Below are 17,184 nucleotides of genomic sequence, written 5' to 3' on the forward strand. Positions count from 1 at the left end.
TAGCAGAGATTTGGTGGTTTGTGGTTTGGTTTATTTTATTCTTTTTTATTTTGTGACAGTTGAAGATGTAAAATGTTTCAGTCCCCAGATGAGATAAACTCAGCATTTTGAATTTTGGAATCTCCCCTGCTGGGTATGGGTTGAATTACAGAAACCAAGAAAATGCAGTTCTGGCTGTTGTAGACTTGCATCTTGGCAGCAGCAGTTAAGGGAATAGGATAGCAGCCTGTGTGTGTTTAGGGGAGCCCTTAAACAAGAGGATGGTCATTGGCATCCCACATAGTTTGGAGTGACATTAAGTTTGCTCATTCGTTTGAACAAGCTGTCATACTTACTGTTGTTAGAAATCACTCCATGAAGCTCTGGGAGTACATTTCCAGATGATTACCCATGACTTCTCCCCTGCAAAACTTATGACAACTCATTTTGGTTGTAAAGGTCTTATGTTCCTGATGCTTTGAGGTTGATTTTTAGTTTGGGATGGAAAGTGCCCTGCATCTTTCCCTGTGAAATGTGCACTATCCCAAATATTCAGGTTGAAACTCAAAATGCATTGTGAGCAGCAGCCTGATGCAGATTTCCAGACAACCCTATTAACTGTTTATAAACATGAGCAAAATTCAAGTACAATACTGGTTGCTCAGAGCTTCAATTTGAACTTGAGCCAGGACTGATCTGAGAACTCATCATCTGGATTAAAGACTTTTGCACAACTCAGCTAATTGTGTTGCAGTGCATCAATTTAGCTGTTGTAGCCAAAAATATTTTTTGGATAAGCTGATTAAATGCTGCTGGTAAGTAGTTGTCAAGTAAATACCAGTTCTTAATCAAGGTACCTCAAAAGCAGATTTGTTTGTTTGTTTTTTAAGAAGGTGGCAATTAACAAGATAGTCTAGCAGTCTTCAGTTGTTGTTGGAAATTATTTTTAATCAACTGTGTCATTTTCAGTGGGTTTCTCTGCACTGGACATTTAGCAAGCTATTTATGTGTGTGTTGCAGTTGTTTGCTCACACCCTGCCAGCTGAGGTTAGGGACTCTGCCCCAGAGCAGTGCTTGGATACCATAGTATGTGCCTTTCATGTGCTCCTAGCAAGCTGACAGCTTGCATCATGCAAGCACATCACAGAGCAACACAAAGTTACCTCGAGTGTGTTCCTTGCTCAGTGTATTGGATCCAACTCCATTCTCATCCTGGGGAACCTCTAGCTGTTCCTCCAGGAGTCAAAATCTCTTCAGAGAAATTACTGGAAAACAAACAGGTAAAGTGTCTGCCTTGAAAATGACAGAGTTGGCAGTGCTGCTTACAACGAGGTTCCCCTAATATTTGAATTATTACTTTTTTTACCTTCATGATTTCTTTATTTGTTCATTAGCTTCCAAAGGAAAAAAAAAAACAACCCCAAAAACAGTTGGTAATCAGCTTCTTGCAGTCTTAAGGAAATGCAATTGCAAGAGAATCTCTGAGGCACTGATACTCAGAATTAAAAGCTGCTCCCTGGATTTCACGAGATCAGCTGAACTATAGTAGTGCTGTCAGCTGCTGCTCTCATCACCCGTTGCAGTGTGTGGCAGTATGGTCCCCTGGGCTTCTACTGAGTCATTTGCCTGGCACAGCCCAGCATGCCTTTATTGTGATAGCTTGTTATTTTAAACCTCTTTGTTGCCATTTTTCATGTCTGGAAATGCAATCATACAAGCAAGATGATTAAGCTATTTTTGACCATCTCTGGCAGTGAAGTTTTCATTCTGAGTGTCTTGTTAGGCAACAAGTGAACTGCTATGTCATGCTATGCCAACATTGCTTATTTAAACTGGCATTTATCTTCCTACTAACAATCTTATTTAAAAGAATTTTTCTTTGCTGTTTTTACTGGTGCAGCTTAATGTATTCTTACAATACTTTCAAAACTGAAAGAGATTTGCATCTGGTAAACACATGGCAGAGTGTAATTGATCATTTTAGTGCAGTGTGTGTAATAAAGTGCTGCAGGTGAGCTAGGAAATGAGTGCAGAGTTTAGGATTATGGGACACATGGTAGAAGTAGATAATAAATCAGAAAATGACATTTTAACCATGAAATCCTCTTTAGGCTCTGGCATGTACAGAACATTTATTTGGGCTGCAGTTGAAAAGTTGCACTCCAGGAAATTGGGTGAAAGAGACAAATTAATTACAGTAAGTATCAGGGCCTGTAGTGGCTATCACATCTGAAACTTTAGCTTCCCTCTGCTGTTTTCAGCAAGCATTTAATTCCTTCTAGTTTAAACCTGTTCATGATTCTGTACGCCGAATTCCATAGTGGAATATTGACAATGGTGGTTGAGCCAGTAAAGCCTGGGATTGTTTCTGTTGCCTCCGTGAGACTAGAATTTCCTCCAAACGTGTCACCTTTGGGCTCTGATCCTGCATGGTTGGAGTTGCTGACCTCTACTGTGAATATGCATGAGGATGACTTTGGGCTCTGACAGTGTTGGCCCCAGCACAGGGAGGTGACAGCAGTGCTGTGGGTGAATGCTCTGCTCTTTTTCCACTGCAGAGGATGCAGCCCTGTGGTCTTGTCGGACAGCAGAACAGGAACTAGCCTGGGACATAATCCAGTTCAAATTCCAGCAGCAAAGGCAAAGACTAGACGAGATGATGATGGGAACCATGACACAGCAACTGTTAGACACTCCCTGGTTCTATCCTGAAAAGCTGTGTTTCTGTCCTTTGGCTTGGTTCAGAGCACAAATCCTTTCTGAACACAAACGCTTTCTGTAGTGAATGAAGGCTTCAACAGCAGCAGATGGTGGTGGACACAGTCCTTAGTTCAAGCTCTGTCTATAGCCAAACCATTCCCTGTCACCCTTTGGATATGTCTGACAATCCCAAAGGGTCTGAGGTTTACATGTGTTCCCATTGTTGGCAAGCTCAGCTATTCCCTTGCAAGCAGTACATATTGTATTGGTAGCAAGTGCCTGCTAATGTTGTTCTCTCATTTGGGCATGAGGTTGTCCTTTGGGTAGGTTCTGATATTTGGCAATCCCCAAAGGACTAGCCCCAGCGTTTCCACATTGGACTGGTAGGGAAAACTTTGGTGTATACCTGCAGCTCCAGGATGATGTCAGCTGCCTGGTAATTGCTGATGGATCAGCAGGAAACCCGGCATGATTCCTAGGGATGAGGGCTACAACATGGAGAGCACTCATCCTGACATATGGCCTGAGCTTAATCCCTGTGGCCAGCCACATCCAGAGTATTCCCTCTGAGATCTGGGATAATGTAGTTGCATGGGAAATGTCTGAGGTTTTAATTGGTCATTTCAGACTAATGCATGCTCATCACAGAGGCAGCATGGCCTTGGTGGATGTCAGGGATGAGTGGCATTGCCAGGCAGGATGTGAGGCAGGGTAGGTAACACAGCTGAGCTTGTAACCCCTTGTGACCTGGAATGGTGGTGGCATCTGCACTTCTGAGCTCGTCCTTTGTATCCCAGACTCTGAGCTCATTAGTCACTGGATTTTTCTTACAGTCAGGAGTGTCTGGGTATATGCACTGTGTGACAGGACCACAGCTTCAGCAAAAGCCCTTCTTTTTTTTGCTTTTGATAAAGGGTTGGACGCGATTACTTTGGTTTGTTCTTGACTCTCCCATTCAATACCTTCTTTTAGGAGAGGAGCTGCTCATTCATCCCCTAGATTATTCCTTGAAGGATGCTATTGCAAATGCAGCTGTTTCGACAGAGGTCAAGGGAAGCTTCTCAAAAACCTATCTTGAGGGTAAAGCAGGAAGGAGTCTTTTTGGGGTAACTAGGTTTGTGGCCTGTATTCAAAGCTATGATCAGAGCAGTAAGTATTGCTTGAGAGCAAGGAGTTACTGCATCAGTAGCTGCCCCCATTTCTGTGATTAAATACTTTTTGTTTGTATTCCATTTTGTGTAACTGAAATCTCTACAGCATGCCAGCTTTAAAAAGTCAAGTAGAGTTTCCCTGCATGAGATCAGGGTATAGTGCCTGGATAAAGCCGAGGTGTTCCCAGCTCTATCACAAACAGTGCCTCCAGAAGGAGCACTTAAGGGAAAAATTTATCTATCTTGTGTCCTTAGAAAGCAGAATGAAAAAGCTCAGCTAAATCTGCTCTTCCTATTGTCTACACATGTGTTTTTTTTTTTTTCTAGTAATGCACAAGTTTGCATGAAAACATTATCTCTTCTTCCTTAAGAATTCATCATTTGTGCCTCTGCTTATTCCCCACATGAAGTCATAGTCCTCTATTTATGGTATCACAATGGGTTGCTGTGGAAATGATTACTAATATTAATAGCCCAAAGAGGATGACATCAGGTAGGGAATTAGTAGAAAGTGCAGATGAATGATGACTTTTTTCTGTAATGCAGCAACAAAGAATTTAGTGAAGGCCAGATAACAATTGACAACTTGCCCTTAAAAAATAAGACTTTGCTCTTCTCAGCTTTATGTATAGGAAAATTGACTAATTTAATTATTTGCACTTTCCTTTTGCTCTTTCTCATTTTTTCCATTACTTCATGTATTGGGGGTATACAGCATCTCAGAGGACACAGAGTAGCAGATGGCCTGCTCCTTTAAAAAGGCACCTAGTTTGGGTTGGGTTTTTTATCAAAAGGTAAATGCTGTGGTAAACATATGGCACTTATCTGAGTGTCAGTGCTGTTCAGTTTCCTTATGCAGAAGAATCTAGTTTTTGGAAGGTATTGACACACCAGTATATATTTATAGAATAGAGACTGTTGTATTAGTTTGGGCTTGAAAATTTAAGGGTGAGGAAAGCATCCCCTTCAATGTGTATTTTTTTTCACCAGTAAGGCTGTCAGCCATGGGAGCTGGGTCAGGGACTGTCTTGAGAAGACGTCATTTGATTTGTGTAAATGAGGACTCAACATTTCTACTCCTTTGCTGCCTTTTCTCTTTTTTTTTTTTCCATTTGATTCTTCTCTCCCTGGGTTCCTGTTTCATAAGACAGAATGTTTGTCCTTTTGCCTTCTTGACTGAAAGCAACAATGCACGAAAGCCTCATCCCTCTTCAGGTCATGGTTTCCCTTTGCGATGGTCCTTGGGCAGAGCTGGCAGGAAAGTGGATCAGAGGGGCAGAGCATCACAGGCTTGAATGTGAATGACACAGGGCACCTGTGACATCTGTGCTGATGCAAAAGGTGTCCCATGCCAGGAAAAGCTAAGGAGCAGGGTGGGAGTGGTTGCTTAACTCTGCCTTCTGGAAAACATGACTGAGAGTGTGCGGCAGGGAGGAAGAACCCAAAGCCCAGCTGCTGAGTGTGTGTGGTAGGTGGAAATTAAAGTGACACTCTGCTTGTGTATGGGCTAAGAACTCTGGCATATAGAAGAGGGCAAGCTGGGACATTGCTGATTTCAGGTAGATCTCAAATGCAGCTTGCTTCTATAAGGCCTATGTTACTCAACAGAATACAGAATTAACCAGGTTGGAAAAGGTCTTCGAGATCAAGTCCAACCTATCACCCAACACCATCTAATCAACTAAATCATGGCTCTAAGCACCTCATCCAGTCTTATTTTAAACACTTCTGGTGCTGATGACTCCACTACCTCCCTGGGCAGCCCATTTTATGTTATCCTAGCCTTTCTCTCTAGCAGATTTTTTGGTACCTGGTAAGTCTTAGATCAGTCTACTGTAATTTATGCTGCTTAAAGTGGCTGTCTTGTCCCCTTCCTACTCTACCTCACTGATGTCTCTCCCACCTCTCTGCATTTTGGGGGTGACACTCTTGATAATCTAGCCTGACTGTAAAGATGTGTTGTTTTTCCAGCTCTGTTCTTCTGGTAAGCTTGGTCAGCTGTTAATAGAATAGAATAGACCAGGTTGGCAGGGACCTTCAAGATCATCGTGTCCAACCCATCCAACCCCACCTAATCAACTAAACGATGGCACCAAGCACCCCATCAAGTCTTCTCCTAAACACTTCTTGTGATGGTGACTCCACCACCTCCCCAGGCAGCCCATTCCAATGGGCAATCACTCTCTCTGTGAAAAATTTCTTCCTAACATCCAATCTGAACCTGCCCTGGCACAGCTTGAGACTGTGTCTTCTTGTTCTGGTGCTGGTTGCCTGGGAGAAGAGACCAGCCCCCACCTGTCTACAACCTCTCTTCAGGTAGTTGTAGACAGTAATAAGGTCTCCCCTGAGCCTCTTCCTCTCCAGGCTAATCAGCCCCAGCTCCCTCAGCCTCACTTCACAGGGCTTGTGTTCCAAACCCCTCACCAACTTTGTTGCCCTTCTCTGGACATGTTCCAGCAAGTCAACATCTTTCCTAAACTGAGTGGCCCAGAACTGGACACACGACGCGAGGTGTGGCCTAACCAGTGCAGTGTACATAGTCACTGTTGGCACTAGTGCATTTCAAGGAAAATGTGGTTTGTATGGCAGGCTGAGTCCTTGTGCCTAACTGTGTAAGCACTGTGACATAGCTCACTAAACTTACTCAGTTCTGCTCTTTCTTTATTTAACCCTGAGGCTGCTTCTTTCTTGCTCCAGTGCTAATTGTGAAGTGCTGGAGGCAACTTAGAGACAGGGCAGTTAAACAGTGATTGAAGTTCAAGGTAGGTAAGTGTAAAGTGATGTGCAGCAGAGAGAGAGAATGAACCATGTGATCATGATTTTGTGTGTGATGTACAGTTAGTCATTACCACAGAAGCAAGATCCTGGGTTGTTGAAATTGCCAGCTCAGCTGAAAGCCGAATGGCGACAATCATTATGCCACTGACTAAAGCTGCGGTGCATCTGCACGTTGGCCATTGCATGCCCTTCACTCCAAGAAAGGCTGAATGGAACTGGGAAGATTCTGAAGAGTGCAGTAAGGATGGACAGGTACCTGGAACAGCTTGCCTTGGGAGACAAACTAAGCAAGCTATGAATATAACTGAAAAGAGAGAACATGAGATCCCAGGTGTCTGTAAAATAAGAAATTGTGAAAAAAGTGACCACGGTTCAACTGTTGGCTGTCTCTTCCAGTGCAAGGACCAGGGGAGGTCTACGGGCAAGAAGTATGTTGGAGGGGCCAGGGGGGAAGTGTTTCCTTGCACTCAAACTACCTTTCTACAGGTTCAAAAATTAACTACACAGACTCCTGGGGCAGTGCTGTAGATGGTATTGTTCTGTACAACAGCTGATGAGGTTCCTAGGAACCACATGGCAAATCTTGCTCACTTCCAGTCACAGTCATAGAATTCAGAAATAGGGTATCGTCACCTTTCACATGGGACTTGAGACTTGCATTGTGTACAGCACTGAAAAAGCTCTTCCAGGTTCTGCAAGCATTAAAAAAATAACATGTTTTGTAATCAGTATTTTCCAGGTAGCAAGCAGTGATTTAAATTTCTCAGTTCTCCATCTAATGTCAATGTGCTATCCAGGCACCTGCCCTTGTCTTTTGCCTTAAGTGTGTAAGGGCATAAGTCTGATGATGTTCCCAGACAAGTGATCCTTCCTCCAAGTAGAAGAGAGGCATGTTGTCCTTCCAAATTCTCAGGCAACCTCAGGACTATGCAGCTGCATACTGCTGAATTATTATTTTCATCCACATTACTTTTTCTGTGTGACAAAAATATTTTAGTAGCTTAATCTTCTCTCAACTTCCAGTCTCTGGAATTAAAATATTCCAATTTGCTGTGTGCCCCAGGTCAAATGTTACTTAAGCGTCGGTGTAAAACAGGCCAAATTTTACTGTTCTTGGAAAGAAGGAAAAGAGAAGGGATGGGAAAACATACCTTAAATAGTTTTAAGTGAATTGTTTTCTTTTAAGAACACTCATTTGAAGGATTTAGGAAAGGGTAGCTGATAGCTGGTGAAGGGAGGATGCTGTGGGTAGAGGGTTCTGTGCATTAGACTTGGGCTTAACTTTGATTCTTTTTTTTCTTTTAAATACCGGGAGCCAGTGGAGCAGAAGCTAATCAAAAATAAGACCTTGAAAATCTTGATTCTGTCAACATGATAAGGGCTTTAAGTGCGGTGTTCGTTGCCATGGTTAGCAAGAACAACGTGCAGTGAATGTTTGGTTTTCCTTGTGGAGTGTTGAAGGTACAAAGGCACATTGCAGCTGTGAAGGGTTTGGTCACTGTCTTGCAGCAATCTGGATGTGAGTAGGTCCCGGATGGCAGCAAGGAGCTCAGACTGAGGCCTTCCTCACAGACAGGGAAAATGTGTAACTAGGCTTGGCCTGTTTTAAAAGTGTATGTGGTCATCTTAACTGTCAGTGATAATAGGCCCTAAATGCATACACATTTTTCCTTCATACATAATGCTGCTTCATATTTAGGGTTATTTAGCTTATCCATTACCTCAGTTGTCTGAGAACACACTGTAGAGAAGAAGAAAAAAAAAGAAAAAAAGGGGAAAAACTACAATAGAGAAGGCATTTTAAGCTATGTGAATGACTTCAGCATAAGGAAAGCATGACTAAGGGCTGAGAGAACACACAATGAAAATTACCCTCTTCAGGCTGAAGAGAATTCCCAGAAAAACTAGGCATGTGGGAAATGCCTGGCCTGTAGTGTAGCTGGTTGTATGTTTGTGGGCAAAAAGCCAGCCCTCTGCAAATGCATTGTGTGAGCGCTGTAGTCTCTGTAAAACTTGTCATTTCCAAACAAGCATGTATTTCAGAATATGTCAGACAGAAAATACCATCAAAGGACCTTGCTTGTATCTTTTTCTCTGCCCTGGAGTTCTGTCTGGCCAGGCACATTTGCTCAATGACTTCACATAACAGAAATACAGAAAACTTTGCAGGTCTTTAACCTGATTGCATCATGTCGGTGCATTTCTGCTGCATCCAGAGCCTCCCTGCAGGGCAGGTTTGGGATGTTACTCCTTGGGTATGCTCTCAAGTGGTTTCTGACGTTTACTTCAACTTGCAGGCATAGCTGTAACAGCAGCAAAAGCAAATACAATTTCCTTTTTATTTTAAGAGCCAAGGAAGAGAATCTTACACTGCTGAAAAGGCTTTAATGCAGTGTCGTTCATGCTAGCTGAGATCCCTATTGTTGCAGCTGTGTGCTTGAACTCCTGTGCTGCTTCATCTCGCTTTTCCACTCTTTTTTCTCATTCATTTCTGAATTAATTCAGCCACTGCTTTGGTGCTTCTAATCTTGAAAGCAGCCCTTCCTAATGTGCCTTTGCCATCATCTCCAGGCTCCCTGAAGCTGGTTCCTGAGTCACAGCTAGAGCCCTACCACTTGTTCTTCATTTCTGCTTGCCGCTGCTTTTCTCATTTCAGCATTTTGCAGAAGCTAAATCCAATGGGAGATCTGTCTATATTCTTCTGCTTAAGGATTCATTCCTAATTTCATATGGAAATGTTTCACAGTGATTCACAGCATTTCTCATGAATGAGTTGTTCCTACAGAAAACCTACAATATCAAGATTTTGTTTCCAACCAGGACTACAGAAAGCCTAATTGTTTGGGAGCTGAGTAAAATCCAGGCACGGTGGCTCTTCCTCTAACTGTGACACATTTATTAAATCTGCACTGAAATATGTGTTTCTGTAACTGATACTTAAAAAGATTATGTAGGGAAGAAAAGCTGCAGATAAAAAGGATGAGTCTGCCAGCTGTGGTTACCAGGGAGAAGACTTGTGCTGGGTGAGGGAATGTCACCTGCTGCTAGATATTTGCACCATCAAGGAAAGGATAATAAAATACATCTTGACATAACAAAAGAACCCCAACTATAAATGGGAAGGTCAACCATGGTAAGCACAATAACGAACTCATCCGGTGAAGTAAAGGTGCAAGGACTTTTTCCTAGAAAAACACATTACCCTTTTATGGAGATAGATGTGACCTTGGGAACTCAAGTCTCTCAACTTCATAAGCAACGAGAAATTACAATCTGATAACACTTCCTCAAGAATGCATTCTTCATTGTGAGCTTCATGTTCTTCACGGGATGTGGATGACTCAAGCTACAATGTGAAAAATGTATCCAAACCTATAAAGGAATTTCTGTGGGTGTGTGCAAGTGTGAGCTTGCTTTGTTGCTTCCCAATATGTTGCAGACTCATTATTCAGTTCCATATAGTGTTTTTTAATGCGCGAGTAGTGCAAACGAATCACCTTGCAAATAATTTAACAAGAAGCTTAAGTGTGTCTAAAATTATTCTGCTCTTTGCTGTGTTATGTAAATCCATGAGGTTTTCCTAAGAAGATAATTTAATTGGAAATTTTTAACAGACTACTAGTTCATTTTTAAGATAATGTTAGTATTTTCAAGCTGGGGAAAAAAAGGCTTGTCTTTGTTTTACTACAATGTGTATGGGAACATAGAGGGACTAGGAAGGAAACTGAAAGACTTGCGTTGGCTTAGACTTTCAGTCAGACCAGCGTTTTCAACTTAGACCTTTGTTCACTTGTGTTATTCTCCACAAAGCTGAAATGGTACAATGGGAAGTCAGGCATCTCGTCTCCAGGCTTCCCCATCTTTATTAAAGAGTTGAGCCTTATCCAAAACATAGATCTCAGGCTTCTTGTGTGATAAATCTGTCTCTGAAATTCCAGCCAGGATCCAAATTAGTCTATGAGCCCTATATTTATAAACCAAACCTCTGAAACCCACCAGCTCTGCTTTTCTGAGGACATTATTGTGTTGTCCCCTTGGGAACGAGGATTAGCGCAGACGTGCCTTCTTGCTTCCCAGCCCAGGTGCTTAGTGAAAGAGTGACTGCTTGGAAAGCAGAGAGAAGGTCCTTGAAAAGAATTAAGATTGGGCTGATATCCAAGCTGGGAACTGTTCCTGTCTTGTTTGTGTTAATTCATGCTTATTTCATAAATATTTGAATGATGGTTCCTTTTTCTTTTGAAGGTACTGAGCACCTACAGTTTCCATCATTTTTTGCCTACTCAGTGAGCATTCCTTGAGGAAAGGAGTTTACATAGAATGCTTACTGAGCACCCTGCTTAATCCTGCTACTCACAGGAGCCATTTCACAAAGGCTTTCTACTGCTCATTTCAGTTAGGGTTAGTAGATTGTTCCCTGAAGAGCAGAGATTAAAAGAGATCTCCTTACTCCTGCTGCACAGCAAAATGGCCCTTGGCTGACTTGGCAATCGCAATTAGCTAGTTTTTGAAGGCTTTGTTCTTCCATTTGTTTGGTCTAAATAGCTGCACTTTGTCTCCTGACAGACCATGCAACAGATGAGTGACCACCGCTATGACAAGCTGACAGTGCCCGATGATGCTGCAGCAAACTGCATCTACTTAAACATTCCCAACAAAGGCCATGTCCTGCTGCACCGAGCTCCTGAGGAGTACCCAGAGAGTGCAAAGGTGAGAAGTGCACCAAGGGTGCCTGGGATAGACCCCCAGTATCCTGACCTTGCCAGGAAGTTGGCGGAAATTGTGTGCTTTCCAGAATGGGCTTTTGTATCCTGTCTTGGAAATACCAGATAGTGAAAGTTGGGAAGATTGAGAACAGAGCCCATCACCACTACTGATTTAACTGCTTTGTTTCTTGTTCCCTTGGTGCTGCTTTTGCGTAACTGGGCACAGCAACAGTTCCCCTTATTCTACTGGTGTATGTGAATCCCATAGCCAGAAGGGAGAAGGGGAAGAACTGTTTAGAAGGGCTTGTAGCAACAGGACGAGCAGGGTAGATTTAGGTTAGACATAAGGAGGAAGCTCTTTACAGTGAGAGTATTCCTTTTCAACCTAATGTAATCTGTGGAAGGCTCCATGCACTGTAAATGTTTGTGTTGGTTACAAAACACTAAATGGCTCAATGACAGCTTGATAAACCCATGTCATAGAATCTAGAATCAACCAGGTTGGAAGAGACCTCAGGGATCATCAAGTCCAACCTGTTACCTAATACCTAACATCTCATGACTAACTAAACCATGGCTTCAAGTGCCACATCCAGTCCTTTTTAGAACACCTCCAGGGATGGTGACTCCACCACCTCCCTGGGCAGCCCATTCCAATGGCCAATAACTCTTTTTTCTGTCAAGAACTTTCTCCTCACCTTGAGCCTCAACTTCCTCTGGTGCAGCTTGAGACTGTGTCTTCTTGTTCAGTCACAGACTGCCTGGGAGAAGAGACCAACCCCCACTTGGCTACAGTCTCCCTTCAGGTAGTTGTAGAGAGCAGTAAAGTCTCCCCAAGCCTTCTCTTCTCCAGGCTAAACAACCCCAGCTCCCTCAGCCTCTCCTCGTATGGCTTGTGCTTGAGACCTCTCCCCAGCCTTGTTGCCCTTCTGTGGACACGTTCAACTGTCTCAATGTCCTTCTTAAACTGAGGGGCCCAGAACAGGACACAGGACTCAAGGTGTGGCCTAAGCAATGCTGAGTACAGGGGCAGAATGACTTCCCTGCTCCTGCTGGCCCCAATATTTCTGATGCAGGCCAGGATGCCTTGGCCTTCTTTAGCCACCTGGGCACACTGCTGGCTCATGTTCAGTCAGCTGTCAACCACCACCCCGAGGTCCCTTTTTGCCTGGCTGCTCTCCAACCTGTAGCACTGCATGGGGTGGTTGTGGCCAAAGTGCAGAACCTGACACTTGGACTTGTTGAATTCCATCATGTTGGACTCTGCCCATCTGTCCAGCCTGTCAAGGTCCATTTGTTCTGGGAACACTTAAAGGGAAAACAGGCCTATGGGGTTATGAGTTTTGTTTTTTCTTTCCTAAACAGGTATTTGAAAAACTGAAGGACCACATGCTGATCCCAATAGCCAACACAGAACTGGAGAAAGTAGATGGGTCACTCACCTGTTGCTCTGTGCTTATTAACAAAACTTCAGAATTATGAGTTTACAGAGTCCCTCCCTTGTAACTGGCAATAATGTTACACACAAAGGTAGACGAATCTGTATCCACACTTACTATTGTTTTTATTGACAATCTACTGTACCACTGTGCTACTAACCTTTGTTTACAAAATTTTTGCTTTATGTATTTTTATTATGTCCTTGCAGATGGTATTTAAGGTGGATGTATGGTTTGTTGAGGGGCCCATAATTAAGTATGGTAGTCCTGAGGGCTAACAGAAAATAATTATAATCCCTAGCTATAGTGATTTAACATATCTGTGTGGAATTTTTTTATGAAAAATCAACTCATTCTCAAGGTTTTAAGCACCTCTGCTGTCTTTATTTTCTTCTTTTTTTCTCTTTATCTTTCCCTCTGTCTTCCTTGCTGTGCATCTTTTTTGCCTGCCTTGGTCCTCTTTCAGGGATGCGAGATAGCGGGGGTGACTGAAGAAGGCTCATGAACTTAGCATCTTGTGTGATAGAGAAGCTTTCCATACACTAGCTGGAACAGTGGGCAATGGACTGTGCTCACTGTCTAGCCCTATGACATTACTGCTTCTGGGCAGAGTTGTGGCTGCAATGATTTTCAGGTGCTAGCTGAAAAATCTTTCTCTGACAGGAGTGCTCAGGGACAATGTCTGCCTGGGAAAGTTGAATGACAGAGTGAGTAGTGCAGCCACACAAGATAATGTCCTGCAAATCTGAGACCCAGTTTGCTGCTCGTGTCATGGTTTCAATTTGGTGAGAATGGAAGAGGAGTTTTTAAAAAGGCCAGATCCCAGGGAGCACCCAGACCACAAAAATGAAAGTCTGAGATGCTTTTGGAAAAATGAAACCTACAAAAGCGATCTGAAACATTGGGGGTTTGATTAGTAGTTTGTTTACTTTTTGAAATTTATTAGTCTCTCCTTTCTGTTTTATCCTCATTGGGAGGCTACACAACTGACAAAATTTAATATAAAAGACTGATGGAAGGAGGTGAAGGACAGCTATTCATGGATTAGGCTGGTGAATAAAGGAAGCTATTTTTTCCCCTGAAAGATTGGTATTTGTATGTTATCTGTCCTTGGGGCAGTTTTCCTTGGAACAATAACCACCTTTTTTTTTCCCAAATTGTATGAATATTTACTGTGGTATTCAATTAAAACAAACAGAATTTTTGTAGCACATCCCACAACATGTTTACCCACTGAATCACCTTTCTTCATCACGGTAAAGTGAAGCATACCCCATTGTATTCACTTGTTTCTTGTTAAATCATTTGTAAGCCAAGGAAGGGGAAATTCCCAAACAGGCAGTAGTGGGAACTCTCTGAAGACTGACAAATAGTCTGAACATGTTACCAACTTCCTAGACATCTCCTCCACCTTTCCTGAACTGCTTGTGGCACGTTGCTAAGGTACAGTCGGAAATGAGCAGGGGAGGCCTAGGCAATGTGGCCTGCAGGAAAACAAACAATATTAACTGGGTGCACACTTGGATATTATTTGGAAACCTGCATGCTTTTCTGTGCAGTCACAAGGGAGGAGAAACAACGATTTGCATCCATAGGTACTCCTCAGCATATCTCTTATTTCATCTCAGTAGCTAATGAAGAGGAAACCTCCTGGCAGTTACAGAACACATCTGATGCTTTGTGTTGTGATAGCACAAGGTATCGTGAGAGAGAGCAACGATGACCAAATATAGTTATGTGAAAAGAGTATGTTCCAAAGGAAGTTTTTAGCCACCCAAAGTGCCCTTTTTATGGCTGTGTGCTCTCCCAAAGGGTTCTCCTAATGTTGCCTCTGTCTCCTCCATTCCCATGCACCATCAGTTAGGCCTCACCCAGGTGGTCAGGCTCTAAGGATGTAAACATTTGCTCTGGGGAATGTCTCTTCTACCTTCCCTTAGTGCTTGTAAAATCTGATAAAACATTTTGCATTTTGAAATGACTTGACATTAAACAAAGATTTTTGTGCCAAAAAGTGCCCCTCCAGTATTTAACTGAGACCTTCTAGAGGCAAGCTATACTCTTGTTAAAAGCCTATGCAGCTGCAGGAGCTGTCACAGAAAACTGAAACAGAATTTCTCTGACCTGTCCACGCACCTTCTGGGGCTGGGCCTTCATGTCCTTTAGTCCCTCTTCCTCTCACTAGGGAGCCAGAGCATCCAGCCACACTGGGATAGTGTGAGGCTATGGGATTTTCGTTCAGTTTCTCTCTCAAACTTCCTGTTGTGTCTTTTTTGGGGTGATGGGATGTTTTTTTTTTCCTTCCACACTATCTCACTTTTTACCTCTTTCTCTTCCTCAGGTGCTTATTTCTAGTTTATGGTATGGTGAGCACTTTTCCCTCTGAATCCCAAGTGATTTTTGCCTTCTGTGGCCTCAGCTCTCCTGCTTGAGCTTTCTTTTTCTGTTCTCCTTCCTCTCTGCTGTTCACTCCAGGTATCCCAACCCATGGTGAAATGTCCTAAACTCACTCCCTCCTGAGGCAGGTGCCAGTAGGAAGGAGAAACTGAGTAGTCCACTTTGAGGGAATTTTTATGAACTGGAAGGATGACTGTCAACAGGAGCTATTGCTCAAAGTGACAAGGGTGACTCCCCTTTAGGATTACTCCAGAAAAGAGAAACAATTGCGGTGAACTTTGTTGATATCTTGTGTCCCTGAAAGCAATAGAATACGTGACGATGAATTCCTATGTCTTCCCAAGGGAACGGGGAGCTGGGATCTGAGCTGAGAAATGTCTGTGGTGACAGAGTTCAGTCTCTCACCTGTTGCTATTTGGATTTCCTTGGCTTCAAGGCTGCCTTTTGGTATACAGAAAGAGCAACAGAGTGGCTGTGACCTGCTTTTTCCCCTCAGGTGATGATTTTAGGCTTCAAACTGTCTAACTTCAGGCACAGAATTTAGGTGCTATAAATCACTCCTGCTTTCTCTGTCATTCTCAGTAAGTATCATAGCCTACTAACATAGATGCTCTAAACTACATCTTAGTCTTATGCCAAAATTCACTTAAGTGGGTTAGTGGAGTTGACCCTGACCGCTGCTTTTAGTGTTATTTATTCTGGCATTATAAAGCAGAAACACCTCTGTTTGTGGGATTTGTAGTATGGTACTAAAAACTAAAATTATGCCAAATTCCTCTTGATTTTGCTGGGATTTTTTTGTTGTTTGGTTTTTTTTTTCCCTGTTGCCCAAATAAAGAATTCAGTTGTGAGGACATTACTGCTGTGATACTCATCTAATGAGCATCCTGTACATTTTGTCACCAGAACATTTCTTAGATCCCTGATATAAATCATCACCCTTGATTAAATAATGAAATCCCAAACCAAAAAGAGATGAGACACTGCACACTAATGGGTGCCCACATAAAATGCTTGATAAAAACTGTCAAGATATGTGACATAGCAGGCCAGTAGAGAAGTTGATGTGGTTAATAGCTCAGTAGTGGGGCTTGAATTTACCTATTGAAGGCTGTTGGTTTTTGTTTGTTTGTTTGTTTTCCTTTGAGCAATCAGTTCAAATGAAAGAGCTACAACATGCATTGTAGATCTTTCACTGTTACCTTTGCTAAGAGTTTTGGGAGAGCTCTGATGTGTGGGTTTCCTCACCAGAATGTGAATCCGGTGTCTCTCTCTGCAATGAAAATGTGAATGCATACTGTACCTTATAAGATAAACTTGAATTCTTCCATTTTTGCTTTTTTGTCTACATGCTAATAGACTCCTTTTTTTGCTTTTAAATAGATGCCACTAATGAAACTGTGCTCTGATAATACTTTTTTGGTGATTTCCATGTGGTACATGTGGAACTCATAGGCAACAGTATGTCTGTTTTTCAAATCAGTGCACAGAATGCTGTTCACAGCAAATTGGAGGAAATTTTGATTTAATTCAGCTGCTTATACATTATATGAATTAAGTCAGATCCAAATTTTTTGTGACAGAAAACATCAGCATTGACCTGGAAACGTTTGGGGAAAACAATTTACTATTGAAGATTCTTTTGTCTCGCTTTTATCAGTAAGGCAACTGAAAAGATAAGACAACTTAAAGAATGGTACCTGTGAAGTGGTTGTGAACAAAGTATCATTGGACCTCATGTATTTTCAGAGAAGTTTTAACTGGACATATGATGTAACTTCTATAGAGTTGCATGTGAATTGTGTTAGTCACTGGTTTACATTGTATTGTTCTGCAGTGCACAAATATGACTACTGAACACAGAAGTGTTAATTTCATCAAACTTAAAATCCTATTGCAGTATATAGTTCCCCACTTTTTGTGCCAAAACCATCAATACATTCCATAATCTGTTCTAAGAGAGGTTTGCACTTTGGGTTTTTTTGGTTTGTTTTTTTGTTGTGTGACTCTTGCAGTTTCAATTCTATATATTCCCATCAC

At 42.4% G+C, this 17,184-nt stretch overlaps 1 protein-coding gene across 2 annotated transcripts in view; it reads left to right on the forward strand.

Moving 5' to 3' along the window:
- DDAH1 (dimethylarginine dimethylaminohydrolase 1) overlaps positions 1 to 15,858 on the forward strand; it is a 95,546-nt gene extending 79,688 nt beyond the window's left edge. For both annotated transcript variants that reach the window (XM_054165442.1, XM_009900365.2), the window contains 2 exons: positions 11,172 to 11,315; positions 12,677 to 15,858. In XM_054165442.1, coding sequence (XP_054021417.1) covers positions 11,172 to 11,315; positions 12,677 to 12,793 — 261 coding nt within the window. In that variant the 3' untranslated portion in view covers positions 12,794 to 15,858. The remainder of the gene's footprint in view (positions 1 to 11,171; positions 11,316 to 12,676) is intronic.
- The last annotated feature ends 1,326 nt before the right edge of the window (positions 15,859 to 17,184 follow it).

This window comes from Dryobates pubescens, chromosome 11 (genome assembly GCF_014839835.1).
Source record: "Dryobates pubescens isolate bDryPub1 chromosome 11, bDryPub1.pri, whole genome shotgun sequence".
Lineage (NCBI taxonomy): Eukaryota > Metazoa > Chordata > Aves > Piciformes > Picidae > Dryobates > Dryobates pubescens.